The sequence below is a fragment of the Pseudopodoces humilis genome, chromosome 13, assembly GCF_049639895.1.
Source record: "Pseudopodoces humilis isolate 2021_Gansu_Grassland_sample_001 chromosome 13, ASM4963989v1, whole genome shotgun sequence".
Lineage (NCBI taxonomy): Eukaryota > Metazoa > Chordata > Aves > Passeriformes > Paridae > Pseudopodoces > Pseudopodoces humilis.
This window is the reverse complement of record NC_142212.1, coordinates 7,559,345-7,572,880: the sequence shown is the minus strand read 5'-3', so window position 1 is coordinate 7,572,880 and position 13,536 is coordinate 7,559,345. Positions and strand designations below refer to the sequence as shown.

The window sequence follows — 13,536 nt, the reverse complement described above, 5'->3', positions numbered from 1 at the left end:
CTTCTTTGCTCCCAATGTGTTCCATTCCTCTTCATTTTGCTACCTTCATGTGTCCCTGGTTTTTGAGCCTGCAGCAGCTTCCTGATGCTGACTCTGCTTTCTGCAAAACTTGCCTCCCACTCCATGACAGAATTTCCCTTTGGTTTTGGAGGGAATTCTGTCCCTCCCACCCCATTTCCTGCACATGTCATCCAAGGCACAACACATTATATTGGCTGTTAGTGGGGAAATAACCACCCTCTCTTTCCAACAACATACACAATGTATACAGTGCACCAATAGATCCTAATCTATTTATTCTTCCTTTTTTAAGGGCTCATGCATCATAATTTAATTAAAAGATTTTAAGAAAAGCAGCTTCTTCTCCCATTCTTAGGTATAGAAGTATTACTAGGCTATTACCCATTTTATTTCTGCATCATTTTCTTAGGTGATCAGATCCTTACTGCAGCATTATGATTACAGCTGCTGAAGGAACAGAAAAATCACATTAACGGCAAAAATTTCCAAAGGAAAAAAGCAATGGCTATAAACAAGTGGGAGGAAAGTTAAGGACAAAGTGACAAAGAACACATGAAAATAAATTTCTATGGTAATTGAAATGTAGACAGAAATAATCAGACACTCATAAAATGATAAATAAAATTGCTCAATTCCCAATTTAGCTGCATTTAACAATTGTGAATTTTACTCTAATGAGAGTCTTGTTGGTTGGATTTACTTGGAAGAAAACCAGAATAGGTCAGAAAACATCTGAAGGATCTAGACGGGAAAAGTAGTGCAGAACTGTAGTTATGTGGAAAATGGAGAATAAGAGAGAAATACCAGCATGGAAAAGATTATAAGGGAAAGAAGAAAAGGCTTGCAAATTTGCAAATTACTTTCTGATATCAGCAGAGCATATCACCTTATATTCAAACCACAGGAGGGATTCATCTTCTGACAAAAAAGGGCTCAATCTCACTTGCCAGTGCAATGCCATATGGAGATTTATTGCCAGCTACAGACACCAAATATCAACAACAGGAATAAGCGAGATTTTATCAATTTTGTAGTTTTTGAGGGCTGGCTGTTACAGGAAACCACTTATTTTTCAGTAGTGCATGAAGTTATATCTAAATAATGTGTTAAAATTAATGCCTCGTATCTCTCAGAGCTGATCCATTCCGTTCCACTTCCCTCTATTTCCATATCCATATGCTAAGGGTGTTCTTCACCAGCCAATTCCCTCTATATGCTAAACTCTCTATAATGAAGCACTGCCCCTAATTCTAATCTCAAAGTTTTAAAATTTGAGGGAAAAGGAAGTATTACTAGGCCCATTTTACACAAAAAATTAGGAAAAGATGCCTGCAGTTGGGGAGAGAGGAGAGTTTCACTTGCAGTTTTCATTTTCAATTTAAGGTTTCTGTCACTGTCCATGAAATCCTGCCACCACTGCATGCACGTTACAGGTTAAATTAGCATTGTGCTTAAGGACTGCACTGAGTTTTGGCCACCAAGATTACAGGACTTAAGCAGACCATCAAGAAATAGTTATCACAGTCCCAGGATAAAAGCCAGATATATCTATACATTGGAAATTAGAGTTGACAAACAGAAATGCTCCAGTTTTCTTTCATTTGCACTCCTCTCCCTCACAAAGGTTTCATGGGGGATGCCAGAATTTATTCCTGCTTGTACTGTAAAACTGCATTGCAGTTTGTAATGGCAGTGTATGTCTGAAATGTGAAGTGAGTACCCAGATTTTTTCCGTTTCATGCCATCTATAATCTCTTTCTTGTTGTACTTTGATGAAGAAACGGCAGAAAACATTATAAAAGGCACAATGTGCGTAGGGGGTAATAAATCTGCTGGATGCAGATAGTCAATGGCTGCAAGTCATAATCTAAAGCTTTGCTCTTAGCCTCCTACCAGTTTTCATTATCAGTGAAAATTGCTATTAATGTAATTCGATAGCATCATGTCCAAACAGCTCTGCACTCATACATTTCATACAGCTGTCAGAAGATGATAGACATTTAGCTTCAAGGTAAAGCCAAAGTTTGAATGTTCCTGCTTTTTATCTCTGAAGCTTTGTTACTTTAGAAGATAATTATCTAATTTTGTGACCAATGATGTGCTCACAACACATCAAATTTTAATACCCATAGTATGCAGATATTTTTTTGTGTGTGTTTTGAAAGTTAGCAATTTTAGATAGCTTGAGACAAAATCTTCAAAGTATATTGAATAGCCAAGTATTAAAATGGGACCTGGAGGAACAATAAGAGCACTACATGCTGGGGCCCTGACCAGAGTTTTCACAATGCATCCAAACAGCATTTTCACTGTGCTATTACCTAACAGGCTACACGTATTATGACTGCATAATTTTGAATCCCACTTTTTATGAAAGCAAGTCAAATCCTTGTTTGTGTATGAAAGCACAAAGAAATCCCTTGACAGCCACTGTAGAAGAAAGTTAAAATAGACAATAAGACATAAAACCTTTTGCCAGCTGACAGACTCCTCCTGTACAATAGTAAGTTCACTTAAGATACAGGGAGGGGATAAAGATAATAAAAGAACTGGCTAATAAAGCAACTGGGAGCTAAATGGCTTTTCTTAGCCCTAGATTAGAAAATAAATTCCTGTGTTACCACGACAAATTAAAAAGTCTTCTCCTATTCATGCAATCAGCTAAGTGGAAATTACTCTTGAGACTTCATAATTATGAGAACTGTTACATATTCCTATTGTGAGTGTTAAAAAGCCCACCTGAATGTCAAACAGCAGAGAGCTCAGTTTAAGAGTCCATAAAGCTACTGAGAACTATTTTTAAATAATAGGTCAGAAAAAGTGTTGAGACCGGATGAAGCAACTAAAAAATTCCATAATGTTGTCTATGACTGGGGCCTGAGGAATGCCTGACAAAGGGCTGTGCCTTTCCCTGCCTTCCAGGAGATTATGAAGACGATAAGCCAACGATATTTAGGGAGGTAGAAGTGACACTCAGCAGTCAAATCAAAATGGGAAGTTCCAGCTCAAGTAACTTCTTGTCCAGGCTAGAGACAAGCATTGGAACCAAAGAGGTTGTGGTGATGCTGTCCTTGAGGGTTTTGAAGATCAGACTCAAAGACCCAAGAAATCCACGTTGATTTTAGCTTTGACCCTACTTTGAACAGGAATCCAAGTTAAAAGACCTTGTAAATCCTGTTCCAGAAGTAGTTGTTCCATGAGTCCAGAAATAATGAAAAACAGAGTTCCATGGTGGAAGTCAGGAAGACTTTGTATAGAGAGGATGATGGGTGTTGGTTTCCAGAACCAGTTTTGTGGAGTCATTAGTGTCCAATGCAAAAGTCTCAATTCTTAGAGCATAATTAGAATTTTTTAATTCAGTATCACTATATTCAGAACAACATTAACCAAAAGAAATCTACTCAACTTGCACACTGTAGAGGCATGGTATCAACAGGACATATAATCCATCAGCTGCACAAAATTCAGGGAAGCCTGTCAAATCCACATTTTGAGAGCACCGAGGAAAAACATTTTATAAGACTATTAGAAGCTCTTCCACCCTTTCCTAAAAACTAAGAGGAATGCTTCAAGGAAATTACTGTCAGCCATACATATGAGAAACTTTACTAATCCACAGGATCCACACATTAAGCCCTGATATTCTGAATTAATTACACACACACTTCTCACTTTATATCCCCAATCTTATGATGTAGATTAAGCCACCTTTTAGTTTGGTTTGTTAATGGACCTGAGAACAATTTTTTCCTTTATCTTTTAAATCCTTAACTTTGGTGCTCTAAGATCTCAATCAAGAAGGATAAATACAAATAACTGTCTCTAAGTGCCTCCTGTGCTATGAAATTATTTATGCAAAACATTTGGCATCAGGTTCAGAAGAAAACATTTCTCTCTAGAAAACATGCCCATATAAAAACAGAAAAATTAAAATGAAAGATAAATAAGGTGGTTCAGAAAGAGGGAGAGAAACAAAGACAACAATTAAATGTGTCAAGTTAAGAAAAGTTAAAGCAAAATACACAAGTAGGGGTAGGTACTTTGAGAAAGAAAACACCTTCTGAGAGTTCATAAATTTTTTTTTATCACCTCAGTGAAATGCATTGGTTTGACTCTACAGTTCTTTCGGAAATCTTGACAGACAGAAAATATGTTTAGAAGAAATCACTTGTCAAACTCTTTTCATGAAGAATCACTACAAGAGCCTATATGCTTTGAAGACTCCATCCAACCAACCAACCAGGCTCCACAAAGAAAAGCAATCCTTCAGGAAAATTCTCAAGAATAAAAACAGTGAAGAACAAACCAACAAGTATCAGCTGCTGCTAACAAAGCACTAGAAGCTGTGGCAGGTACATAAGGAATCAACCAGAAGTTTACCTCTGATCATTTCCGTCTATTATAGCTGACATATTTATTCCTCTGTGGTAAAATTGTATTTTATTAAGATCATTTGTTTGTGTGCTTAAAAGGGGAGGGGAAAACCAGCAAACCTTCATCCAGCCTGGCTCCCTGGCTACCCTGTACAGCACTGACAACAGTGTTTATAACCTGTTTCTGCTCTGAAAAGTGAAGGACACCCCAGCTATGCCTTAAGGAGATATAGACACAAAGATTAATAGCACGTAGATACAGACATCAAAGAAGATATACAACTACTGTTATTGATGATAGTCCAAAATCAAGGATGTAGCTCATCTTCCTAACATAAGGCAGTTCATCACAGTCTACATAACGGCCAGGAACCTGTTCTGAACAGCCAACCTGCAAGAGATCCACACTGTTCTAGGGTTTTCTCTCAGTAAAATAAATAAATTAATTAATTAAATCAAATCAATAAATAAATAAAGTGATAGTAGCAGAAAAATTAATCTTGTGTTTTAAGACCAGTTCTTGGTCATCTACCATGGATATGGAGAACAAATATTTACTGCCCTATTTTTGATATGCTGGATGCAGAATCTGTACACTCCTATATGGGGTGTCTTGAGCAGTCACAATCCCCTCATGTCTTATATCATTGTCTTTAAAACCAGTGTTCTGGTTCTCATTTATTACATGGGTAACTTCTCGTGGAAACTCCTGGGAGAACTGAGGGCAGGATATTTTCATAATTATGTGTCTCTGGAATTAATCACTTAGGCTACCAAGACCCTTATAGACTTCTTTCCAACTATGATTTTAAAAGAAGTGGCTTTGCAAAGATTTCCTTTTTAAATACAAATCTTGCAATTATTTGATCACACACTCTAAAAAAGTACTCCAGCTTTACACAAATTAACTTGGTGGATGCTAAGCAGGATCATAAAAACATCCATGTAATTTTGCAAAAACATTATATGTAAAAAAAGCAAGATGGAACTTCACAAGAACTACATTTTAATTATTGTATTTCATTAAAACCTGTCAGTGAAGCTTCTACAGAAAGTAAAATACCATCTACCCTATCAATATATAATTTGTGCTGTAAAATGTGTTAGCACTTATTATCAGCAACAAAAAACTGTCCCCTACAGAACAGTAATGACATTTGAAAGTGTGGAGTATTGATTAGCAGTTAAGAGTGAATCACCACTACCATACAGCATCTATTCATGCTCTACATACCTTCACTGTCGAGATAATTTGCATGGAGAGCAGCTCCTTTCACCTTGAAACGTAAGCATTTTTCCAGTACAGGGTGTGAAAACAAACAACCATAAATGCATTAAGCAAGGGAATTAGCATTCACCTCCTTCCAAGATCTGACGTTTTCCAGTTGGATTGTCTGCTCAATAATTTCCATATTAAAAGACATTACTGAAAGTGTAATGCAGGTATCACGAACTTACTAAAGCCATCTCGTATTCTTCTCACATACTAACAACAGAACTTTTTTACTTTCAATAATACAAGAGGATAACACTCTGCTTGCAAAACCCAGAAAGACACAGAGCACAGTGCAAAATAGAGAGTGCTGAAGGAAACAAAACATGAATCCAGCATTGCTTTCCTTTTAGACTAAGTAAAATCTAAAACATGATGTTTGACATTCAAGCTGCTTTGACTACATTTTAAAACCATTACCAACACCAAAAAAATTATTACTCCTGCCATAACGTTCAAACAGGAGGGAAGAGTACAATTCAAGGTCCAGTTCTAGCTTCACAGAAGAGAAATAAAATTTTCAAGTACCTCCAGAAAAGGCAGAAATTTATTATAAAAAAAGAAAGCCAAGGAGAAAGAGAGAATATAGCATTCAAAGTTTGATAAAACTAACCCTTTCCTTTACAGATCAACCTACTACCTGCACATTAGCATGGAACCCACCAGGTTTTCCCACCAAATGCATTATTAACATAACAATGTGTTTGATTTCTTTAATTCTTGAACAAAGTTAAAATATCTGTCCAGAATAATTTGCACATCTTTACGTCTGCAGATAACAATAAACATTTCAAAGCACACTGAAATGTTCTGTACCTAGTTTGGCATGGAGAATAATCTTGTCATTCATGTAGCCCAAAGATCTGTAGGAATTAAAGGGGATGGAGATTCAAGCTCTGCAAGTTCTAAAACATCATTTCCATTAATCATCAGAATTACACTGGCTTAGGATTCTCAGACATATATTTATTTTATTTTCTAAGGTTTGGTTTTAAGTCAGTGCTAGGAGATACATATTGCATAAACCAGACTTCAGGAGTCCAAATTATGATGAATTAACTCTGAATACAGTTTTTGGTAAGTTCTACACCATTTACCTGGGTGGTAGGTTTTGAATTTGGGTTTTGGGGTAGGTGTCAGCTTTGGTTGGTGGGGAGAAGGGGGTTGTTGCTGTTGATTTGGTTTCTTTGCAGGGGGTGGTGGCATTTCCTTTGATGGGTTTTTTTGTATTTTTGATTTACAGCCATATGCCTATAGATTTCATTGATAATTTTTCCCTTTTTGATAGAATGTATTATTTTTGCTATTCAGAATTGTTCAGCTGGCAAAAGTTTAAACTGATATCAAAAAAATGGTCCATGCCTATCCTTTAACCTGCATGTCTCAGTCCTACTTGACCCTTCCTTCAAAGCAGTCATTGCAGTGTCTCAAGTGAAAAAACAACCTACAAAAACCAAAACCAACATAAGGCTGAATAAAAGAAAGGCAATTAATGTCAAGATGATTGCACTAAACTTGCCTAAGAATTTAAGTCACTATTATACAATTTAAACTAAAGATAGATGTACTGTATGAATCAGATCCACCAGCTGAATGCTAATTGATCTAAATCACCCCATTAGATTAATTTTGTGCTGACATTTCCACAGTTGCAAGAAACTACCAAGATCCAGCACCCCATCCTACTCAGGGAGATAAAATGCAATTCTGCATCTTTAAAAACAGGAATGCTCTCCTGCCTGGAAAACCTGCTCTGGGAAAACAATGGTTTGAGGACCCCCAACACAAGGAAGGATGTGTTGAGAGAGGCAGGCAGATGCAGACTCCAGCCTGCTTCAGACCAAGGCAGGCAGTGCTTACATAACACTGAGGGCTCCAGCAGACAGCTTACATAAGGAAAATCTGAAGGGGCCTTAAACAAGCTTCTCATCAGGATTAAACCACTGTGGAAGACCCAAGAAATTAAGGGTATTTTCACCTGGAAACCATTCCTACATTTGCAATAAATAATATTGATGATTCAGGAGGAAATGAAGTATTATCATAGCTCAGAATATTTTTTTAAGAAGAGTAGTCTCATCAAAAGGAACCTGAGAAAGCACAGACCACGCTGCACTTTCACACAAACAGACACAGCACTGATTTAAGAGCTTTCCTGTATCACAACAGCATTCCCCAAAGCCTGTTTTCCAAAACTCTAATTGCAGCAGCTGAAGTGAATGTGTTCCTGGCACCTAACCCTTGTTTTGCATCCCATATTAGAAGCCTGGCTTTGCCAGTGGGCTACACTCTCACATTCAGTACAGGACCACTAAGCACAGAGTGTCTACAAAACAAAAAAAAAAAAATCTAAGATTTCAGGATTCAAATAAGGCAGATGTCTTTTGACAGTCTAAGCAAAAAAACAGCACCTAAGAGAGGATTAAAATTAATTCTTAGGCCCCAGTAGTATTTGCTAAGTAGGTGAAGAGTATGAACATCTCTACAGCATCAAGGAGTTTCTCCAAATCTATATGGAAACTGTAAAGCCTCCAGAAACCAGGCAAATTAAGAATAATACAGTCCAATTTGCTTCTGGATGTTTTCTTGTACACTTAACGGTGTTCCATTTCTTAGAAAGCAAGGAGTAGAACATTTTTTAAGTGCTAATTTTGCATAAAACCTCATCACAATTTCTGAAATAACTTACTGAACTATTATTTTCCAAGCAATTTGAAGCATCTGTATTTCATCTAAAGTCAGTTTTGGGAAAAGTCCTATACCCCGGATACTTCTAGGAGGCATAACAAAATACTTGAATAAGATTATCAAAATGACATAAAATAATGAAACATTCAATTAAGATATGGGAAGTGGTGGATTTTAAAAAAAAATACTTTTAAAAAGTAACCAAAATATTCTTATACATCTTTTACAAACTCAAGAGGACACCGGTGCTGGTCACCCATTTGATGGTCACAGTACAGAAAGACCTTAAGAATTGCAATAGCTCCATCAATATTCACAACTGTAAACTGGCAAAAAAATTCTTTACTGAGTATCTCACTTGAATTAATTTGCTCAATGAAATTTTAGCGTGGGTCAAGTGACTCAATGTGCAAAACATTTGGGCAGTAGAGACTGTCAATCACGCCTCGACTGTGAGCGCATCCCTCTGAAAGCGGAACTCACCGTGTGTGCTGACAAAATGAATCAAGTAACCTTTACATTAATTTTTCATTTAGCAAGCCTGTATTAAGCTAAATGGCACTCCCAAGCAGTTGACAGTTGAGGAATCTATACTGCCCAGATCCATAATCATACACACATTTTACATCTTCACTTCTTTAAGGATGCTTAATTCATAATCAGGAAATGTGGGCTCCTCCGGTAATATCAGAAGTCTCACTGCTTCTAAAAGTGGAATCTTGACTTTAAAATGGCATGGATTCTGATCACCCAGAGATCATAGTAAATACCAAACATATTCTTGATGCCTGGCTAGTGGGGAGGGAGAGGGTGGGAAAGAAAGGCATTTGTTTTTAGAGTTCTCCTGTGCTATCACCTCCTTAACTGTTGTGACAACCTCTGTCACTGACTTTGCATGTTAAAAATACTTGCACTCTTGAAGTTTGGTATGCTTCTATTCACAGAAGCTCACAGAAGAAATATACTTTATAACAATACAAAATAGTACATGCTAAAGTCAGCTGTCATCCAGGCTTGTTTGCCACAATCAGCACCAGGATACAGCAAGCTTAAATGGACAGAGACATTTTGGAATTCTAAATAAAAGAAAAAGTGACAGACATAAAAACTACTGTAACCAGAAAGAAGAAAAAAAAAAAAAATAGCCTATGTGACAGAGTAATAAAAATGCTCTAAATACCTGTCAAACCTGTGTTTTGTCTTTTCTTTTTCATTAAATAATGAAATATAATATAAGCAAGAAAGAAAAACAAAATAGCTTGGAAAGAACATACACTGTGCACCTTCAAAAACAGGAGCACAGACTGGTTAGTGAAACAGAAAGGATGCTGATGAAAAGGTAAAATGAATAGCTTCCAATTAGCTACAATTATAACAACCAATAGGAAGCAATCTTGCTACTTCAGAGGGAAAAAACACATTACAGAAGGGATGACAGCAGCATCTACTATGAGGAAGAGAAGGAGGATTAAGGATTCCATATTGATTCTTTGTGGATTTTAGCTCAATTGCCACATACAGTACATTCCATATTCTTCCAGCAAGTGTTGGGCTCAGTGCTGGGTAGGTTTCAGTCCTAAAGCCATTTTTGTGCAAAAATGGCTGCGCATGGAATAGTTCCAAAGTTAAATAAAGATGCTAGTTTGTTATGGCCCAATAAAAATAAAAAAAAAAAAAGCTTTTTAATAATACTTGATTACAAATTAATTCAAACTGAAAGCTCCATCTGCTTTATGAATTTAAGGTGCTCATAAAAAACAGTGACAATGTAAGACTACACAGACTTTGAAGAATGTGAGCTGGAAGTATAATAAATATTGAGTGTCCAGATTTTCATAATAAAATCAAAGTTTTCCCAACATACTGAAGTGAAGCCATTTAAAGGCCTTGAAAGGCAGTAAGAAACCGCAAATATTTTTGTTCTTAATAGCTCTGTATTTTCGCTTAGTGAAATTCATATTTTACAGTCCTGGGTATACAAATCTGAAAAGATAAGCTGCTATAGAACTCTTATGTCTTTAGTAATTACTAAAGCCAGTTGGTTTCATTTTAAAGGATAGCACAAGCTTTTTATTTCAGCTGCTACACGTACAGTTATATAATTTCACACATATATAAGCCTTCCGAAATAAATGCTACAAGCTCAAGGAATAATTTCTTTCACAATCAGACAAAAAATAAAATTAGTGCTACTCAGAAATAAAAATCACGTCTACAAAATTCAGCAGAAATTTAATACATGGCTTGAATGAGTGTTTTGATCAGTGAATGTCTCAATGTTTTTCCATTTACATATTGCATTTTGAGAATCCCGTATAATAAATGTCCCAAAATTGCAGTCTCAATCTAACATATTATTTAGTCTTTCATTTTTTTTGTAACTGTTGTAAAAATAAACTGTCCACAATACAAAAGTTTACTCTAGGTTGCATATTTAAATTAAACAGAGTCCTTGATATATAGCTAATACTCAAATCTGCTTTTTCATTACCCTCTGCCCCAGTTATTCAGACTTATACCAATTTCTCAAGTTTTTTGCTATACTTCACTACCTTATTACCCAGCTGTGCAGCTGAGCAGGAAGATAACCACATTCATTCCTCTTATCTGTAATGATGTAATACATCTCAGCACTGGGTTGAGATGATTGGGGGAATAATAGCATTGTAAAAACTGCAGAGATGGCAAACAGCAGTGCAGCCGCCTTCTCCTGATACAGTGCATTGTGTACACACAGCCCAGGGTGAAAATAATACAATATGCACTAATTCTGCTCCTTGGATGAAGTTAACATTTTTCATAAGAAACAGCTGTTTCTGCACAGAAACATCATCATCATCATCACCACAATGCAGCAACCAGACTGAACACCCGCAACCTGGGCTGAAGCCTAGGCTACAAGAAATGAGTGTTGGAGTTTACTTTCCAGAGAAAAAAAACAGTCATCCAAACAGAAAAATATCAGGTTAAGCAAGGACTCTACAGATAGTGCAGTGCAATGCAAAGAGTCATCAGGGACTAGTATGCCATACAAAAATAGATCATGGACAAAAGCACGTACAGCACTGCTTTCTTGTTCATTTAAAAAATTAAATCTGCCTCCATTTTCTCTGTTAAAACCTTCCTTATTACAACCGAAGAAATCCTTACCTTCTGTAGGAGCTGGGAACCTGAGTATTTGGCTGCAATAGATTTGATCTCTCCACCAAATGCTGAGGCCCAGAGCTTTACACTGTGAAGAAAAAAAGAGACAGGAAGAAATGTAATACACATGTCATAGCAAGCAACAGAGACTGTAACAGCTTCAGCTGCACTCAGAAGGAGCCGAGCAATTTTGCATTAGAGAGCTCACTAAGGAACCTAAGCACAGCAAAAGATCAGTGAAGCTGTACAAGTATAAGCACAAACTAGACCCCATGCTAAGGTAAGGCCTCTGATATGAAACTACCAACCTGAACCATTAAAATTTAAGGAATTAACTTGCACAGAAATGTCCTTTGGTACAACGTGACACATATCAATTGAAAGGAAAACAGCAGATAAAATGGCAAAACAGTTCTGAATGATCAGTTCCCACATGATAAAGAGTTAACAGCATCAATTTCAGTAAATGCAAGCACTTAAAACTCAGTGGCCACATGCTCCACCAACACATGCTCCTACAATAAAATCAAAGTAGTGCCAAGCATCTTGGAGACAACCACTTCAAACACAGCTGACAGAGGAGCAAAGGCGCCCTGGAACAGTCAAATATCTGCAGTACAAAAACAGGAGAACTTGAGCAGCCAAGTTCTCATCCTTGAACGTGGTCCTGAGAGGAATAGCATGAAAGCACTTACACTGACAAGGGGATCTGCTGCTCCGATCCAACCACATCCACTAAGGCTGTGTTAAAAGCTGTCCAGAAGATCAAGAAAAAACCCCCAAAAGCCCGAAGAAGATTTAGGTTCTCTGGCATTGTGCCTCTCTGTGCCTGGAAAGGTTTGGGGAAATTCAAGTGAAGCTGAGTTCAGCAGCAGTGGGATTTTGCTTTTAAAAGCTTCTTTTCCCCCACTCCTACCCTCTTCCACTAGAAGGGGACACTGGAACACCGGAAAAGAAAAATTCAAAGCTCCATCCTCATTCCTCCAAAGTATGACCCTCTCTGTGTAATGGAAGGAGCAGACCAGAAGCGAAGCTCTAATGACTTGAAAACTATTGTGTCCCTGGTAACAGCAAAGCGTTTTCCAGCACTACTGCAGCCACTTGCATGTAGTTCTTTACAACTCCGCAGTCAGCAGTGTGCTGAAGTTACTTCAGTGACCTACTGCTGCTCCAAAGTGCCCTTAGCAGCAAGAAAGCAGACTATTGATTCCAACTGGGGAGGCTGTCTTCTTGCAATTACTGCTCACTTTGCAAATGGAAAGCTGCCTAGAGTTCTCCTTTCCCTCGCCGATAAGCTCCAGCCTTCATCCCGGGTGCAGGCAGCCAGTGCATTGGTTCGGCGGAGCGGGAGCAGCAGCCTTTTAACGGGATAGCGCCGAGACAGAGAGGCAGGCACGGGAGGAGCTGGACCAGAGGGAGGGCACGGCAAAAGCAGAGAAAGTCTGGAGGAGCTGAAAGTGTAGTTGAGCCCTTCCAGGGAGGCGAGAAGAGAGCGCTGCACATTGCCGGGGGCTGAGCCTGGGAGGGCTCGGCGGGGCTGGCAGGGGCGGGGGCGTGGGGCCGCGCACACCCACCGGAGCCAGCTTCGGGCAGGGCAGAGCTGGTGACAAGCACCTGTCTGTCACACAGCCCGGAGAGGCGAGGGCTGGCCGGAGCTCGGCTGCCGGCAGCAGCATCCCGGGGCGGGCGGAGGGAGCGGAGCGGCGGCCCCGGCTCCCGGAGCATCGGGCGGCAGCGGCAGCGAGCCCCGGCTCTCGGCCAGGCTCGCACATTTCACCGGCTCCTGGCGAGCGCGTCCTTGGGCATAAAGGCACGTTTGCTGCTTCCTCCCACGCCGGAGCACTGCAGCAAGTCACTCGCCGAGAGCTCGGGACCAGCAAAGGCTTATGAATGAAAAGAAATGCAGCATAAGTAAATCAATGCGGGCTGACTCCAGCCTATGAATAAATTATTAATTTGTGCTCAAAGAAGAATCCTCTTGATATAGCAAATATAGGATTACAAGCTCCTCCACTGAGAGAGCAGCGTACCGAGCAG

At 38.7% G+C, this 13,536-nt stretch overlaps 1 protein-coding gene across 1 annotated transcript in view; it reads right to left on the bottom strand.

The window, feature by feature from the left end:
- Positions 1-13,149, bottom strand: part of CACNA2D3 (calcium voltage-gated channel auxiliary subunit alpha2delta 3) — a 387,704-nt gene extending 374,555 nt beyond the window's left edge. Inside the window, exons 1-2 of the mRNA XM_088061797.1 lie at positions 12,195-13,149; positions 11,506-11,587 (exon numbers count right to left, since the gene is read on the bottom strand). Of these exons, the coding sequence (XP_087917923.1) occupies positions 11,506-11,587; positions 12,195-12,313 (201 nt within the window). The 5' untranslated portion in view covers positions 12,314-13,149. The remainder of the gene's footprint in view (positions 1-11,505; positions 11,588-12,194) is intronic.
- Between the last annotated feature and the right edge of the window lie 387 nt (positions 13,150-13,536).